The sequence below is a fragment of the Rhizomucor pusillus genome (assembly GCF_041956525.1).
Source record: "Rhizomucor pusillus strain CBS 183.67 unplaced genomic scaffold VTP01scaffold_1, whole genome shotgun sequence".
Classification (NCBI taxonomy): domain Eukaryota; kingdom Fungi; phylum Mucoromycota; class Mucoromycetes; order Mucorales; family Lichtheimiaceae; genus Rhizomucor; species Rhizomucor pusillus.
This window is the reverse complement of record NW_027192143.1, coordinates 199,182-216,695: the sequence shown is the minus strand read 5'-3', so window position 1 is coordinate 216,695 and position 17,514 is coordinate 199,182. Positions and strand designations below refer to the sequence as shown.

Sequence of the window (17,514 nt, the reverse complement as noted above, 5' to 3'; positions counted from 1 at the left end):
TACAGTACAAGTGATGGGTCTAGAATAGAATATTTGGAAGTTCTACCAACCTTGTTCTACGTTCCAGAAAATAAAAGAACAATCGCATTGGACAAGTTTACCGGACCTAAGACCGGGACTCATTGCCGCAGAGCTCTCTTAATCCTAACAATGACCCCAACTTTTTGTTTTGTAGCTCATCGTCCCTTTCTCAGCTTGCTGAAGTTTTTTACAAGTCCTCAAGTCCGGCACAAGTATGACATCATGCTATGCATGATTTGCCAGTGTCGGTTGATGCCTTATCCTCCAGCAGGTCTCGAATACCTGTCAAAAATGCTATCAGTCCTACATAGGACCCCATAGTAACTACGAATACGCTCTCCTTAAAGTATCGTAAAAAATTGAGAACAATTTTTCCAGATTGTTCATGAATAACCTATTGCCTCGATATCATCCCCGTAGGACAATTCGTCCATATACTATATAGATATGGAAAACCAACCAGAATATGCTGCTTGTACATCTGCTTTCAAACAAACAAGGTGGACCAATGAATTGTCTACAAACATGAATAATACTATTGTTTTGATTCCAAAGCAGCGTACTCAAACGTTGTTACCATGGAAAAGCATCCATCACTATATCGTTTGATGATAGACTCAGTCATTCCAAATATCTGAATCTAATAAGGTAAGGCAGCAGCGTCGTCAGTTCATGCTCAGCATAATTCACAAGTAAATAATACACTTTTTCCCAAAAGTAATGTCGCATTTTGTGAAATTTTATAATACATTTATACACCAAAACGACAAATTGCAGCGACATTAATTTTTGGAAAAGGTGTATGTATCGATGGCACATATAGTCAAGAACTTATCGAGTTGATCTCAAACTTGAGAGAACATGTTGTTCTTTGCGATTTAAATGCGAAATGTTCATATGCAAAGCTGACCACAGTGGTGCCAAGTGAGCGGATCAAGAGACCAGATCACAAAGAATTTTCTTATGCAGAATAAACTGAGGATCCGCACAGTATGGGTTGTGAGCTCCTGATATGCAGCAGTAGGCTACATGTGCTCCATGTCTCTGCTGCTTTGAACGCATAACTCCAGCTGCGTGACGGAAGCCAATTATGACTGTCGACCGCTGGAGCTTTCTCTGAGCTCGTCAATGGCTGGATCAACCCGTATAGACGTCTCATTACTCAACAACTGGTACCAGCTTTAAAGTGCTCTGTCGTAGATCTAATTTCCCGTATCGAAAGTTTCCGGTACTATATAGTCCAGAATATATCATGTATATACATTAGCTTCTTCTTGGCATTATATATCGTTCCGTTCCAACTTCTTTTGCAATCTGGAGTCCTCATACAAAGGTATGACCGCTTCGCATATTGCTCATCGCTGATTCTCCTCCAAAAATTGGCTGAATAACAGGACGCTCCGCAGGTTATAGTTCTTGATGATGCAACTAGGCGCTTTGGCAATGGACTTGCAGAAAAAAAGACTAGTATGTCCGTTGAGGTCATCTCGATTTTCATAATCTGGAAGTATGGGATTTTCCTGCAAGCGAGAAACATAAGAAGCATATTCAAAATGTGCATGGGTGGTACTCGATGAATCTCGGAAATGCTTTGACCTAGATTACATTATGACTATTCAGCCCATACCAAGTATAAATTACCTGAGATTTCTGCCATTATTCTTTCAGTTGCTTGTATTCAGTTCGTGGTTGAATGTATTGCTACTTATGTTACATATTAGACGTTCAAGTTAGCTACAAAGTCCTTTGAGAGCCAGTAAAAACCAGAATAGCCATTACATTGAACTAAGACACGCCAAAAAAGAAAACTGACTGGATATTGATCTTCTATCAGCATTGAGCTGTTAATATTATCTTTGTGTTTCCTCGGCTTCTAAACAGCCATGACAACTGTAGTAAAATGCTCCTGATTACATAACAATCGAAGCGGGTACATGTTACAACATTGCTTCGTGCTTTGCTTTCTGTTTGCTCCTATCTCGTGGTTATCAACTCTTTCTAATTTTGTAGAGAATAAACTGCATGGTGCATGGATTTTTTCTTTCATTGATACGATGTAATAGAATTTCTAACATGCAGAGATAGGTAATGTAAACAGCAAAGCCTCGACGGACTTGGTCTGTATGCCCAATTGAGCACAAGGATATATTAGCTGGGAAATATTAGGTGGACCGTGCGCCAGGATCGCATAACAAGTATTCGGAACGGAGAATTTGTTGCCATCGGAGAGAGGTACAGACTTGATAACACTGGGAGAGATAGCTGCGCCCACGCTGATCAAGAAGAATAAGAAGGTTATTTACTCAATGTTCCAGAAGGTTTAACGTGATGGTGCGATCGAGGCACGGCATGCACCGACACTCTAAGTCCGCGCAGTTTACTATTGCCGGCTGGCTAATAATAACCCCGTTCCGCGCACAGCAATGCGGGGCTCTTGTTTCCCCGCACAGATATTTAAAGAGATTTGCAGCCAGCAACGTTCTCCCGCCCTCTCTTCGTCCTTACTTTTGTTTGCTTGCTTGCTTGCGATCATGATCACCGATATATTTGAAAAATGGCAGCCATCCTTCCAGCTTCAACGGCGTGAGATCGTTACCATCACTGCTGCCACAACTGCTGTCATTGCTGCAAAGACTCTCTACAGCCTAGCTCAGCAGGTACATGTAAAAAGGGTCAGGTTCGCTCTCTCTGTCATCTGACGCGGCAAAAGTTTTACGGCAGCGGGGACTGTGCTGTTGTCCCTTACACCCTGCCCTTCGTAGGATCCACCCGGGAGTATCGCCGGGATCCTCAAGGGTTCGTCGAGAAATGGACCAAGAAATTTGGCCCGGTATACAAGATGCATATCTTTGGACGGGTGCGTGTGACGAATCGGCAGCGGCATGTTTTAGATATGAAAATTCATTATTTTTGGGGTTCAGATAACGACGGTCGTTTCGGGAAGCCATGTCCGCGAGATCTTCTTGAACAATGACTTTGATTTCCAGCTCGGCATGCGTCGTGTAAAGTATTTCGGCAAAATGGATGCATGGCCGATTGTCTAACTGACTACAATCATCATTTGCATAGAGATTCGACGTTCGTTTGTTGATGGATATCAACGAACACGTTGAAACTACTCGAGCACGTCAAATTCTGCTGAACCATCTACATCGAAACATGAAGAATTACGTCCCTCGTGTCGTTAAATATGTGTGCATGGGGCAATGTGATTTCTGTGTATCATAGTAACTAACGCCCTTCTTTTCTTTACAGCTTAAAATGGCCGCTACCCAACAATTGGGCGAGATGCCTGACGGTAAAAATCAAAATTAACATGCGAGCAGCGTTTCAGGTACTCATTACTTTCCGCATTTGCAGGCACAAAGACTCTTCCCCATGTTTATCCGCTGATGCAGCACATGATCGCAAACGCCACTGCATCCATCTTTGTTGGAGAGAATCTATGCAAAGATGAAAAGCTTATCGAAGTTTTCAAAAACGTGACTTTGGACGTTGGAGCCGAGATCCAAACAGATAGCTTATTTCTCGATTGGTTCTCAACCATCAGCGAGTTCCGTCAATGGTGGATCGGAAAGGCATCCCATATCTCTCGACGATACAAGCGCCAATTGATTGAGGCGTTGAAGCCCGAAATAGCCATGCGTGAAGAGAACAAGAACAAGCCAGGATGGGAACGACCTGTAAGAACCGGGAAGGGCCTTGCTTGCATTACCATGATTCTGATCCGAATGCTATAGGCCGATATTTTGCAAGATTTGCTCGAAACCGTCCCAATTCCACGTGGATGGGATGCCGCCTCGTTCTTGGCCGATTATATTATTGCATTCATCTTCGCCTCCATTCACACTACCAGCGAGAACTCGACCGTCGTCATGTACCGACTTTTGCAGCACCCTGAATTGATTCCCGAGCTGCTGGAAGAGCAGAAACAAGTGCTTAAAGAAGAACTCGGTGAAGAAAAGGCGAACTCAACACAAGATGTCACCTCCCTCTTTACTTTCAACGTTGTCCGCAGCTTGGTCAAGCTGGACAGTTTGTGCCGCGAATCGATGCGTCTGCGAAACGACTACCTTGCTCTTCCCCATCGTTACACCGGTACAAAGCCTGTTACCCTTAGCAACGGCGTCGTCATTAGACCCGGAGAGGATATCATTATCAACCAATGGTACAACCACCGCAGCGCAGAAATTCAAAAGGACAAGGAGTCCGATCACAACTCTTTCCAACCTTTCCGCTACGTAGGCCTTGACCGTCAATCCACCAAGATCGGTGAGGACTTTTTGATGTTTGGCATGGGTGCACATGCTTGTCCAGGTCGTTGGTTCGCGCTTCAAGAAGTCAAAACCATCGTTTCTGTCTTTATCCGTGAATTCGAAATTTCTGCCAAGGACGGCGTCTACTTCCCAGAGGGAGACATTAACAAACTTCCCTTTGGTGAACTCGTTTTGAAGAAACGTACATAATACCGTTGTATTTTCCGACAAGATACCAATTTATATACAAATGAATGTTTTATTACACTAAGCATAACGGTTAAATGTACCCATCGTCAGGTAGTTTCCTTTAACTTCCTTCTTGGCAAATATACTCTTGAGTGCTTCCGAAGCAGGTGCGTTCTTCTCATTCTCAGCAAGCTCCTGCGCAACCTTGCCCATAACTGCAACTGCGGCGGATGAGGATGATACGTGCGGCTTCTTTTGCGGCGGAGGTGTTGACAGTGGTGATGGTGATGATGATTCGGCTGTGTCTCGTTTGCGCTTCTTTTCCGTTTCTTCGGTTTTTTCTCCCTTCTTTGCGGCTTTCTTTGCCTTCTTTTCCGCCTTTGCTTTTGCCTTCTTTGTCTTCATTACTGCCTTCATCGACTCTAATTCCTCTTTCTGAGGATTGATTACAATGATATTTTCCGGCTCAAATGGTGTGCCACACTAAGAATTTCAAGTTCATGCATATGAGTATGAGTTCCTTCTCAATAGTTGGTAAATCCATTGTTACTTACTGTCATGCATTCTTTGCTCTTCACTTCTTTCAATGATTGCTCTGCAAAAACGCAGCCGCAGGTGTCCAAATATACAAAACGATGCTTGCCGTTCATTTCTTTCATCGAGATAGGGCAAATGAACTTGCTCTTGATTTCCTTGTCGAGATGTCCCATGGTTGTGGCATCATTGTTTTCGTTGTAGGAAGGATTGACTGTCAAATTGAGCTTCATTGTATCTTTAAGCGAGCTAATGTGTGAGCAGATCTTGTCGCCATCACCGTACGCTGATTTGTCCAGTACATATTCGATTATGGCATCCTGATTGTATAGTTTTCCTAGCCCGCAGGAAACAATCGGTGGTTGTAAGGGTTGCTAATAAAGACATGATTGTTAATCGCCCTGAAATCGATTCCAAAAGCAAAAGTGATTCAGATCCTTACCTTTGACAAAGCACAGTAGAACCAAGCAGCAATGCGCTCAAGATCTGGATTAATCTTGACTTCCTTTTGCTTTTCTTTGACAAGCTCAATGCGTCTTGGTATAGATCCTCCGTCGTTACCCATTTGAGCAGTGGGAGAAAGAGAGAAAGAGCGCGCTGGGCTCCAACAAAGCATGATTTTTGAAGTGGTTACACTCCGATCGTCGTTGTCGATCCCCGTTGGTCTTGCCCTGACTTGTTAACTTCTTTTTGTTTCAGGCAATGTGGTGTTGATGGGCAAAGGAACAGTTCAAAATTACTACAGCTACCACAAACGTCGGCGGAATGCTGACATGGCAGCCCCAGTCTTTTACCGTTGTCGCTTACTGCTCTTCTCGGTCCTTGCACTCTGTCTTGCCACAGTCTTTATTGTATTCCCTACTTCCTCAAATCTCGACTTGCTTGACGATGGTTCGGTTTTTGCGCCTATTACAGCGAGAAAGGTTGCATCCAAATGGAAAGGCTACCTAAGCAGCGCAGTGAAGAGTGCACCAACGGGTAAACCGAAACGTAAGTCCTAGTAGGTTTGTACCAAGCAGTTGAACGCATGTCTGATCTATTGTTACAAAAGTCTACTTTCCTCGGCACTGTCCTAGCTCTAATCGTTCCTGTGCAATTATGGTGCCTTCCTTTATCATTGCGGGCGGCGAAGCATCGGGAACGACATATATATTCGATACTCTCAGTAAGCACCCGCAGGTAGTCGGGACGGTAGATCACGAACGCACACAAGTCTTGTTCGATCTGGATATGCGGGACGATACTGCACTTTACGAAACTTATCTGTCCGAGTTTCCACTTGTCCATGACGCTTTGCGCTCCTCTATGGATAAAAGTGAAGAAGTTGTAGTAGGAGAGCATGCGCCGCAATATTTGTACAAGAGCCACGTCGCTGCGCGGAGGCTTCGTGAACTTTTGCCGCATGTCAAGGTGAGAAGGAATATGAAACTTTGGTAGCACAATGTTTCTAAACAATCTTTGACATACAAGCTCGTATTCGTCTTGCGAGATCCAATTGATCGTGCCTACCTCCACTACGTAAACGATCAAGGTTTGTCTCGATGTAATACTTGATTAGCCAATCTTCTTTTGATATTTACCACCTTTTACCACCTTTTAATTTACTTAGCCGATCAAGTATCGTCTTTTGAAAATCTAATTGACAAAGAACTTGATATCCTGCGCCAATGTGTGCGTACGACCATTGGTTGGGACGAGTTTGTAAGATGCCACCAGAGCAGTGAGATTCAAGGTAAGCATGTCAATGCGATTCTATTTTGCTCGGTACAGTGCCTAATCCGTTGCTTCTAGCATCCCGCGAGTTAGATATCACCATTTCTACGCTCGATGATACCCATGGTAAGGCCATATTGCTTTATGGTTTCCAAACGTTTACAATGATTATTGACACAGTTAGTGCGTTAGAAACAACAGACGATAGCAAAAATCGCACCAGTCCGACCTATGATCTTCTCGCTCGTGGCATGTACTATACAGCATTGTTACCGTTCCTGGAACAATTCCCTGCATCTCAAATCCTAGTATTCCGCACTGAAGATTTCCTCAACAACCCGTCCTTTTCATTCCAGAAACTCGCAAAATTCCTCGGCATCGATCCTACATTTTTCTCAGAACGCAACTTTTATCGCAACCAGGCTGACTCCAGCTCGGATCTGCTTCATACGCATATATCTACGACCGGCAGACGTCACGGTTCGCTTCGCCACGGACGCATCAGTGCTCTGGCGATGGAAGATGAACTGGATGAGAGTAGCCCGGAACCTCTGTGGTCAGATCCTCCCGAGACTGCACTCACTGACTTGGAGATGCGCTACAGATTGCAGAAAGTATTCCGCAACCTGAATGCGCGATTGCTTGAATTATTCAACGATGATTTTCCTGGATGGACGTATGATGTAGATAAAGGATAGTTTGCAAATATATATATAATCATTTATTCTTGTTGTCTCGACAAGTATTCTCGTATCCAAGTTGAGCTTATTTTCAGAGTGCCGATATCTTGCTTCTCAACTGAAGCATTGTCTGAAGAGATAACATCGATGATGCGTAGATCAAGTGGTGGAAATGCTCGTTTCTCGCGTTCTTGATTGACCGCTTCGCCTCCCTTTTCTGTTTCTTGTGAGCAAACTAGAGCTACGATAGAAGGATCTGTGATGGTAGGGCCAAATGGATCCGAAATGGGCACAACCTATGTGATATGCTTGTTTTAATATCTAGATGTCAAATGGATATATGTTGATCACTCTTGTTCTTACATCATGTTTGATGTCTCTTCTTATAAGCTGTAAATATCCTTGTACGCGAGCGAGGCGCGTTTCTATCGATTCGATCTGTTCCTTACACTTTTTGGACGCGAGCATTGAATCGTCTATCGAAGCATTTGATGAGCTGCAAAGTCATAACAAAACAGTCTGCGATGTGGCATACCTGTAACTCCAACGACCATGCTCTCTGTGGCCAGCAAGGCGGTCATGGTAAGCAGGATTTTATGTCCTGCGTGTAAGTGATCAAACGTCCCACCGACAGCAACTCTGGGGAATGTCTTCTCGTTATCAGTTGATGTCTCAGTCGGTAAGATATTCAAGGGTGTCGATTCTTCACTTTGCAGTTGGAAAGGCACAAGCTCAGCGAGACCTGCCTGGGCGCGGCTCTGATTCCAGGTTTTGACAAGCTCCAGGTCACCTAGTTACTAGCAATGTCACAGGCTATTCTTATCCAGGTGATTGCCTTTAACCCAGCCTTTTTTTCTTTTTTACCTTGACTTGACACATATACTGTGCCAACGTCTTTCTCTAGACTGAAATCGTAGCCGCACCATTTATCGAATACGACGTTGCAGTCGAATAAGGGAACTCCACCGGCATACGCGACGTTTAATTGAGCAACATAGATCGCACACAGGAACTTTTGCAATCTGTGCCAGTCGAAAGCAATGCGGTCCTCGTCATTGAGCACGAGAATGTTGAGCTTGCCTTCTTGCAGTGTATGCTCAACAGCTTGCTTTACCAGCGAGGTGCTAGCCGAGGACTGTCTGAGGATTAAAAGTGGGACCATTGCACAGAGAGCAGCAGAAACACAATTGGACAAGGGCATCAGTTTTTGATTTCAGGCTATCGAGGGATCCTCAACCACACACACGACATTTGAGCTTGCTAAGAAGAAAACTGTACCATTTACATTCTGTAAGAGATTAAACTATTAACAACAAATGGAGATATAAGACAAAACGGAAAATGTACAGAGAAGGTTAGATAAGATAAACAGAGAGATAGTTTGTGTGTAAGGAAATTTGCTGCATTAGGAGGGGCTTAATTTGCCATGACCAGTTGTTTTTCCTCCATCTCTGGTTGTTTGCTTTTCTGTTTCGACAGAGGCGAGGATGTCGCATTCTTTGTTACACTCTGAGGGCTTGCGGGCGGCGATATGCGGACAGCTGCTGACGCCCTTACAGGCGGTACGAGGTGCGGGGATGCTGCTGGACTTGAAGGCAACTCGTTTGGATCCATTTTGAAAGTAATGCGACCTCTCGAACGATCTTCGAACAGGGTCATGATATTTCCGTGGTCGCCGACGCGGTAAGACACCGTAAACGGATCAATCCACAGCACGAAGTCTCGCGGAAGGCTGTTATTCACTAGTTCCGGCGAAATGGATGCCCGTTTTGCAGCTGCATGGAAAAAGACAAACCATTAATGCATACACTTTAAAAACTCAAATGCACGAGGTGCGTATGCTCTTACCTGTAACCAGGACAGGATCGAGCATTCCATTAAAGTTAGAAATGGAGCGGTAGCCGTTGCCGCGTGTAGGATGTTGAGGATCCCAATGATCACTGAAGCGAGCCTTCAATTCAACTATCAATTCTTGCTTCATTTTGTTCAAACTGGTCTCTTCTATCTTTGACTGAAGTAATCGGCCAAGAAAATCGACCGCCTGCGCAATCTCCATATGCATTGTGTCAAATAGTGGAAAACAAGTGAAAAACGTCTGCTGACATTGCTGACTTAATAAGGTGTCACAAGTCTCAAACAAACATCGAGCTGGCTTTGGCGGCTTTTCAACAGAAACCATTCAATGACTTCCAAGTCGAACATATAAATTCGATGTTTCACACTGTTCTGTATGGCGTTGACAATAATGATCGACAAGCCTGCCTTTGGTACTATAATAATGTCCTGCCACCCGAGAATCCTAAGCGAATTGGAGCTCTTTACTGCTTAGGAAAGCTTTTTGAGATATGTTGCTAGGCTACATATCCTAGTGGCTCGCTTTCTCCTTGTGTATCGTGAGAGTGATTTCCCGCATGGCTCCTGGATACACGCTTTATGCAAAGGTATGGTTAGAGTTAAAGATAATGCGCGGCGAGGTCAAGTCTGTCAACAGGGAGTCGGCAGATAAATAGAGGCACAAGTCGAGCAGTTAAAGCAATCTTGAGCCAGTATCTTCCAAAGGAAATATATAATGACTTGTTGGGATGAAACCGACTTATTGTACAGTCAGGTCCCAATGTCAACGATATCGAGACCTTTTTTTGAATTTGGAACCAAGAATGCCAGACGATACACACGAAAGAAAACAATACAAGCACATGCTGTATAGGTCTGTACCGTCTATATCTGCCATTGGTATGAATACTGCTAGATGCAAGATCAAATCACCTTTGCAGATATATACTCAAAATTTCCCGAAGATATGGACTATCTCCAATAATTTATGCCAAATTAGAGTCGTACGATTAGGTGATTATCGCTGCCCTGACACATTTAGATTCACAGAGAAGTCCAATTGCAGAAAAATCGGGCCAATAGTGTTCCTGATTTCATTCCTGAAAAAGGCAACGCATTGACCGCAGCAGGTTTTCAGCTCGTTTCTTTCGAGTGTTTCTCGCTGCGAAACCATTGAAATGGGTGTTCAAGGGCTATGGTCACTTGTTGGCCCTGCCGCGCGGCCTGTTCAACTCGAATCTCTGCGCAATCGCAAGATGGCAATCGACGCCAGTATATGGATCCACCAATTTATGCGTACTATGCGTGACAAAGAAGGCAATGCTTTGCGCAATGGACACCTCCTCGGCTTCTTTCGTCGTCTGTGTAAGCTTCTGTTTTATAACATAAAACCCGTATTTGTGTTCGATGGAGGTGCTCCTGCGCTGAAGCGCTTGACGATTGTAAGTTTTAAACATCGATACTCTTGCATCGCTGCAATAGACTGATCGCCGATCGATCTTGTAGAGAGAGCGTCGCAGACGACGTGAAGGCATCGTAACGAATATGAAAAGGACGGCCGAAAAGATTTTGAGTGCCCAAGTCAAGACTAGGGTTCTACTTGAGGAAGAGAAGAGGTATACAGAATGGTTATTTTCTGCTGTCGTCGCATCGCATGATTTCTAACCTTCAGCTTCTTTTAGACGTAAGATTGAACAAACTGCTCAGGAAGAGCAAGAGGAGAACAAAGAGGAAGACTATGTTTACATGGAAGAGCTTGGCAAATCTGCTGCATTGGAAGAGCTCAGACAGAAACGCAAGCGAGATCAATATGAATTACCACCTATGCCTAACGAAACGCCGATGGACAGGATCGATGCTCGTCTGGCTACGCAGGAGGAGCTGATTGATTTTATAAACCAGTACAGACCAGGGACAGAAGAGATCGATTCTGAAGCTTTCATGGCTCTGCCGCCGGAAATACAATATGAGATCATCCAAGACTTGAAGCTGAAATCAAGACAGACATCATGGGCTCGTCTGGAAGAAATGGTGCGACAATCCAGAACGGCTTTAGATTTCTCAAAGCAGCAGATCAAGCAACTTATGCATCGAAATGATATGACGCAACGTATGCTGCAAATGAACGACGTTGCGAACCGATCCAATGGATCGCCTTTGGCGGCGCCCACTCGCATCGCTGGTGAACGCAGTCGTGAATATATTCTAGTCAAAAACGAAAATTTGGAGGAAGGTCTCGGATGGCGTCTACCAGGCCTAGGACCTAGCTCTGCCATGCAAAATGGCAATGAAGAAAAGGAGGGTAAAAGCCAAGAGAAATATCGTCCTGAACCTCCAAAGGAAGTACTGAGTGAGATGCGTGAAGAACCAGTTCAAAGGTCTGGCGATAAAGTGAGAGATGCTGTTGCGGCCAATCCTAAACTGGCTGCACTTTTATCGGCTTTCGAAAGTGATGAAGAGGAAGAAGACGAAGAGATGGAACAAGTAGATATATCAAAGAAGGAGCACAAAGACGAGGAAAATGAAGAGGATGATCAGCCGTTATTCTTGAACCAAACCTCGAAGCAAGCAGCAACAGTGTCCGAGGAAGCTGCCTTTGTTCCAAGCAGCGATGAAGAGGACGATCTTGTCTTTTTGGATCAGCAGGATCGTCGTAAAGTACAAGGGAAAGCGCTCGATACCGACTCAGTGGTTTACGGTGAGCGCTCGGATAACCAAGACAATCACGATGAAGCTTTGCATCGGATTATCCAGCAAATCTACGATCAAGATGAACTCGAAGCAGCTGCTGCGGCGCAACAAGTGCCAAAGGAGGATATGGATGAATCGACTTTAAGTGCTCAAGACTTTTATGATTTATGGCTTTCTCGCGTTCCTGATGCATTTCTCTATCAGCATTCGCTGAACGACGAGTACAAGCATATTCTACGGGATGCTATTTTCTCCCAAAGCAAAGACGAAATTCAGACAATGCTTAAGAAAGTCGAAAAAGGCATTGGCAAGTCTAACGGTCGAGATACGTTGGCTTTGGAGTCCATGTCATTCCATCAAGAGTTTCTCAAAAATGCTTTAAAGTGGAAGGAAAGGAATGAACCAAAGCCGAGCCCTCAGCAACCAACTCTACGAGAGATTCTGGACGAGCAGCCTCCAAAAAGCGACGCCACAACTATGGTATTAGAGGATAGAGGAAGTTACCATCGCCATCAGCAGCAGGAAAGCAAGAAAGAAGAAAACAATGTTTCCATCGTGAGTGATTTGCATACGGAAGAAAAGGAACCAATACGCTCTGCACATGCTCCGAGCCAGCAACCTCCTCCTGAAACGACAATGCATATCTCTCTTTCACCCGAGTCAACAGACTATGTGGTCGATGAGACAGAAGGCGATAGAATGTCAGTTGATGATAGTCAAACGCAGTCTAAAGAAACATTCAAACCATTCGACGAAAGGAATACTGAAATATACCAGCAATTGGATAATCAGGATGTAAAACAAGATTTACGTGACGACGGCGGTCGGTTACCAGAGGCAGAAGAGACGCACGAGGATATAACTGGCGAGAATCGACATTTCCAAGTCGCTTTGGAGCAAGATATCACCGACACTGTAAAAGAAGAAGAAACTATACCCGCAAATCCAGATGGCGTTCCAGATAACCAAGGATACAACTCGGATGAAGAGTTGCTTGGAGACGTGGAAGCTGAAGAATCCGAGTATGCACGGTTTGTATCTGATATCGCGGACAAGGACCTCGAAAGCGTTCGCGAAGAACTATATCGTGACTTGAAAGAATTAAACAAGCAGCAGCGCAAAGAAATGGGCAACACGGATGATGTAACGAACCAAATGGTACAAGACATCCAAGAAATGCTGCGATTATTTGGAATTCCTTACGTAGTATCTCCCATGGAAGCTGAAGCGCAGTGCGCAGAGCTTGTCCGACTTTCACTGGTGGAAGGCATTGTCACTGATGACTCTGACGTCTTTCTCTTTGGTGCAACCCGCGTGTACAAAAACATGTTCAATCAACAGAAATACGTTGAATGCTATCTCACGCAGGACGTGGAGACAGAAATGCATTTAGACCGCAAGAAATTGATACAGCTAGCTTACCTGCTTGGAAGCGATTACACCGATGGTATACCGGGAGTGGGTCCCGTAGCGGCCATGGAAATATTGGCAGAGTTTTGCAAGCCTGATGATAAGGATATTCTCACCCCATTGCAACGTTTTAGATCATGGTATGAAAGTGGCCGTGATGAAACAGACTTCCAAAAGAAATTCGTAAGTGTCACATATTGAAATAGAGCTTTATCGCTTAATTTTATTAATCGTAACTTTTAGAGAAAGAAGCATAAACATCTCGAATTTCCTGACGAATTTCCTAACCCTCTTGTTGTGGAGGCATATTATCATCCGATGGTCGATTCCTCTCCACAACAGTTTGAGTGGGGCACGCCGCAGCTGGATTCTCTTCGCCTGTTCCTGATGGAATCATTTACGTGGCCGGAGAAGAAAGCTGATGAAGTGCTTATACCAATTATTCGTGAAATGAACAAGCGAAAGGTGAGCAGTTTCTTTTACGGATATTGTGCGCAATGTTCAGGTACTAATGTGGTATATTTGCCAAAGACCGTAGGGCAGCAATCGAATATTGCATCCTTCTTCGATTCGTCAGGTGGAACATCGTCGACCTTTACACCACACAAACGGAAACCTCATTCAAGCAAGCGTGTACAGAAAATTGTCAACCAGTGGCGACGGCAGGATGAAGGATCAGACGAGCAAAAACAAGGCAAACAAGCCAGCACAGACAAGCGTAAAACGAAACGCGTGCGTCGCAATTAAGTTATTTATTATTACTTTACGTTCATGTTTACATCAGTCATAATATCCCACCCAGCGCTTCATTTTTTGCCAGTAGTAATTAAAGTAGTTACCGATTATTAGCATAGTAGTAATAGATTGTTGCGAGTCTTGCATCTTTTGTTCTAGTAATCCGACCTTGCCGTAGAATGTCGATACATTGTCTTCAACGTCCTTGAGATGGTCGTTGAGCACGTTTAATTCATAATGAAGTTTTGCGCTGCCATCTTCAACTTCTTTCAACCGTCGCTCAGTATCTTCCTGTTCTTCTATTGCATGGCGAGCAGCGCGTTCTATCTGCTCGAACTCGGCAGCACGCCGTATGTAAGTTGCACGCAGCTGTGCTGCTCGATGTTCGTAAAGCGAAGCCATCTTTTGCAGTTCACTGTACAGTTTCCGCAAAGCTGTATGCTGTCGCTGCAAACGTTCATACACAAGATATGTCTGGACATCCATCGTCACTGAAGGTCGCAAGGGAGGAGAGGACTCGCCGGAATCTGAAGCCAAGTCGTTACTATCGCTGCCATGGTATGCGGGTATCGTGGCAAGCGAGTTGGCGCGGTGGAGGATAAATCGCTTGGGTCTTACTGGAGAAACGTGATGGTCTGGTGAAAATGCGGAGGATGGCACTATGCTATCGGATACTGAGCGTGATCTTCGGGGTATACGATGTGGACGTGTGCTACGAACAAATCCTGCATGACTAAAGTCACTAACAGGGCTGGAAGAGTCGGGTCGTATATGTGTACGCTCAATGGGAGCATATCCAGGTGCTTCCTTGGGAGAAATAGAAGGTTCGGCTGTTTTGATGAACAGTATGTACACTTAGATCAAGTATTATCCCCTCAAAATTATGCAGCTAGCATCCTACCGTGTCCGCCAATGTGTTCCGGTCCCAATGGCCACGAAGGGATATCGGATTCCGAGCGATAGCTATCAACGTTGATGTTATATATTGTATGCTAAATTGCCTCTAACGAGAAGCTCGTACCTGTCGCTATATAATTCATCGTCAGATGAAGAGCTCGTATCGATACCAGAACGGTCTAGGTCTTGTCGTGGCGGTGCATACAAGATATCTTCCACAGTCGAAACTCCACTTGGATCTGTTGTAGTTAGCTGTACGCTACTCATTGTAGGGTAAGCCGGGGAAACAGAGCCGCGTAGCGGCGAGGAAGCTGAAGCATTGCTGTGAGAATCACTAACGTGAGTCTTGCTTCCAGTCCGAGAATGGCTCTGCCGCGTTTCAACCCATGGCAGTGAACCAGCAAACTTGGAAATGATTTCTGCTGCAGCTCCACTTGTGCGCGTGGTTCGGGCGCCCACTCCTTTTATCATATGCAGAAATTCATGCTGATGCTTCTCAGCGTCACTGCTGAGGCTTTTCAGCCTCGGACGCCAGATCGCCCTCAAACTTTCAATCGTTGCATGATGCCGAAATATATCTGGATCGGCAGTTTCGCTGAATAATGGAGAATTGCTAACACCTAGAATAGATAATATAAACAAATGAGAAACACTGCTTAACTTTCTTTGTAATTGCATACTTGCCAGAGATATCATCCAGTTTGGATTTGATTACTTTGCGAACTTTAAGCTGGCTGACAGTGTACTCGTTAAGCTTGTCCAAAGTCTCCAGATCAATGAATTTAGTCCGCTTGAGATTCTTGACACGCTAATGAAAATATTAGAATTGACACAGATATCATATGCGAACCCGCATGAATATATGCCGTACCTGGTATTCTTCTATATCGAACCGAAAGTGCTCGTAGTCCGCGAATGGGTCCTTAATAGTCTAAGAAATCGTTAGTTTAGACTATCAAAGGGAAAATCAGCAGAAAATTACCGTGAAATTATATGCATGTAGCTTGTTTCTGCACACAACCAATTTGCTAATAAGCGCAGCCAAAAGATGTGGTTCCAACCACGGTTCTTTGAGCTGATACTGTATTTATCAAGAAAATTAGAAATGGCATGCTTAATTGAAATGATACTTTCATACCTCGGGTGATTTGTGTGGATTATACTTTGTGTAGAACTCCCAAAGTGCTTTCGTTGTCTCGTTGCAGATAAGCCCATCGATGTAGTCCTTTTTTAACAGATTGAACAGGTACAAGGCGATTTGGGCGACCTTCACTAAATTGATGACCGCGGTTTCGAATGACACGGCATCTGCTATTTTGTATATAGACCGAAATTTCTCTTCCGAGGCGGGACTAGCATTTTCCGAGTAAATAACCTGTTTGGCTTTCCTCCCTTTGCTGCAACGCAATGATCCTCACTTTGGTTTGTTAAGATTAAGTGCGCTGCGGCCTGTACAGTTCGTGCGACGCAAGTTGATATTTACGTAGGCCTGATTAATCCAGCGATCGTAATCGCCGTCAGGCACGAGAACCATATCCATATCGTAAGGCAATTCGCTGGGATCTGTCAACATGATCTCGCCCAAAGTTGTCTAACATTCGGTCATAAGCGTGAATAATCGAGAGTATAGGGCTCCATCGAAGCAGTTCTTACAGATTTGAATTTAAGAGGCGTGGTGGTATCAAAAAAGGATTGCACTTCAGGGCGGGGATGCTGCAAATCTGCTGTCGATATACTTATGACGCATACTTTGATCTACATATGACCCCAGTGTCGGATAGGTATTCCAATGGAACGAGTGGCGAAACTAGCAAGCACCTACTTTGTGACTCTGATCACCAGTGAAGACCTTTATTGTGTTCGATGCTATTCTACGATCGCAAACCCTGTAAGCTCCATTTTAGTAAATATAGGACACTGGTTGCTGGAATGTCCTTATGCGATCATGGTACCATTGCTCGATTATGTAAACCTGGTATCCAACCAAGTAAGCTTCTTCCTTTACAATTCCCAGGCCGCAAGACTCTGCAAGCTGCAATGCTTTCTGCCGCTCAACGAAGACAAAATGTTTATCGTCAGGCATTAGGCGTCTTGCATTTCAAGTCTTCCTGGGAGGAACAGACGGCGTTGAGTGACAACCTGCTGAACCATCCATTTTTGGCTTCACATGCCTGGGGTGCTGCATGAGCATGAGACTCCCAGGCAGTGTGCGGACCAGCGCTAATTCTCATACTACGTAGACACGTATCCGTGTGACAGAACCGGGATCAATTATACTTTGCATCTACGACTTTTGTTGTGATCTGATATAGCGGATAATTGAACACGAACTAGGAGTCGTTACTCTGATGCGCGACTGCATCAAATCAATGGCTGCAGATAGAATGATTAATGGATTCGTGTCTTTACTGTCACTGGATAGAGTTAACATAGTATTAATGTATCATTGTTGAAGAAAGGAATAGATTACGTTAATGATTGTTCCGTGCGCTCTGCCATGCTGTGAAATCGGGCAAAAAATAACGGGGGCACGTGCTTCCTTTCTCCAACTCCTG

At 44.5% G+C, this 17,514-nt stretch overlaps 8 protein-coding genes across 8 annotated transcripts in view; 4 read left to right on the top strand and 4 right to left on the bottom strand.

Moving 5' to 3' along the window:
• VTP01DRAFT_100 (uncharacterized protein) overlaps positions 1-630 on the top strand; it is a gene marked incomplete at both ends in the record, with an annotated part of 2,329 nt that extends 1,699 nt beyond the window's left edge. Inside the window, 3 exons of the mRNA XM_069378313.1 lie at positions 176-233; positions 290-367; positions 442-630. Of these exons, the coding sequence (XP_069244520.1) occupies positions 176-233; positions 290-367; positions 442-630 (325 nt within the window). The remainder of the gene's footprint in view (positions 1-175; positions 234-289; positions 368-441) is intronic.
• A 1,922-nt stretch (positions 631-2,552) lies between these two features.
• Positions 2,553-4,487, top strand: VTP01DRAFT_99 (uncharacterized protein; the record flags this gene model as incomplete). Its single annotated transcript, XM_069389175.1, has 7 exons — positions 2,553-2,678; positions 2,732-2,878; positions 2,943-3,023; positions 3,091-3,213; positions 3,277-3,319; positions 3,382-3,704; positions 3,762-4,487. The coding sequence occupies 7 exons, from the start codon at positions 2,553-2,555 to the stop codon at positions 4,485-4,487; spliced, it is 1,569 nt and encodes a 522-aa protein (XP_069244519.1).
• Positions 4,488-4,544: 57 nt separating this feature from the next.
• VTP01DRAFT_98 (uncharacterized protein) lies at positions 4,545-5,565 on the bottom strand (the record flags this gene model as incomplete). The annotated part of the gene is made up of 3 exons (XM_069389064.1): positions 4,545-4,949; positions 5,021-5,374; positions 5,443-5,565. The coding sequence occupies 3 exons, from the start codon at positions 5,563-5,565 to the stop codon at positions 4,545-4,547; spliced, it is 882 nt and encodes a 293-aa protein (XP_069244518.1).
• A 208-nt stretch (positions 5,566-5,773) lies between these two features.
• Positions 5,774-7,411, top strand: VTP01DRAFT_97 (uncharacterized protein; the record flags this gene model as incomplete). The annotated part of the gene is made up of 6 exons (XM_069388953.1): positions 5,774-5,990; positions 6,052-6,410; positions 6,471-6,531; positions 6,610-6,732; positions 6,792-6,839; positions 6,906-7,411. 6 exons carry the CDS (start codon positions 5,774-5,776, stop codon positions 7,409-7,411), a joined length of 1,314 nt encoding a protein of 437 aa, XP_069244517.1.
• Positions 7,412-7,434: 23 nt separating this feature from the next.
• Positions 7,435-8,555, bottom strand: VTP01DRAFT_96 (uncharacterized protein; the record flags this gene model as incomplete). Its single annotated transcript, XM_069388843.1, has 4 exons — positions 7,435-7,689; positions 7,757-7,869; positions 7,929-8,183; positions 8,258-8,555. 4 exons carry the CDS (start codon positions 8,553-8,555, stop codon positions 7,435-7,437), a joined length of 921 nt encoding a protein of 306 aa, XP_069244516.1.
• Positions 8,556-8,809: 254 nt separating this feature from the next.
• Positions 8,810-9,455, bottom strand: VTP01DRAFT_95 (uncharacterized protein; the record flags this gene model as incomplete). Its single annotated transcript, XM_069388732.1, has 2 exons — positions 8,810-9,168; positions 9,242-9,455. The coding sequence occupies 2 exons, from the start codon at positions 9,453-9,455 to the stop codon at positions 8,810-8,812; spliced, it is 573 nt and encodes a 190-aa protein (XP_069244515.1).
• A 949-nt stretch (positions 9,456-10,404) lies between these two features.
• VTP01DRAFT_94 (uncharacterized protein) lies at positions 10,405-14,074 on the top strand (the record flags this gene model as incomplete). Its single annotated transcript, XM_069388627.1, has 5 exons — positions 10,405-10,668; positions 10,733-10,842; positions 10,909-13,510; positions 13,571-13,792; positions 13,859-14,074. The coding sequence occupies 5 exons, from the start codon at positions 10,405-10,407 to the stop codon at positions 14,072-14,074; spliced, it is 3,414 nt and encodes a 1,137-aa protein (XP_069244514.1).
• Positions 14,075-14,107: 33 nt separating this feature from the next.
• On the bottom strand, positions 14,108-17,042 carry VTP01DRAFT_93 (uncharacterized protein; the record flags this gene model as incomplete). The annotated part of the gene is made up of 11 exons (XM_069388516.1): positions 14,108-14,892; positions 14,964-15,025; positions 15,084-15,579; positions 15,644-15,767; positions 15,831-15,890; positions 15,942-16,040; positions 16,098-16,311; positions 16,378-16,550; positions 16,613-16,714; positions 16,782-16,845; positions 16,912-17,042. 11 exons carry the CDS (start codon positions 17,040-17,042, stop codon positions 14,108-14,110), a joined length of 2,310 nt encoding a protein of 769 aa, XP_069244513.1.
• Between the last annotated feature and the right edge of the window lie 472 nt (positions 17,043-17,514).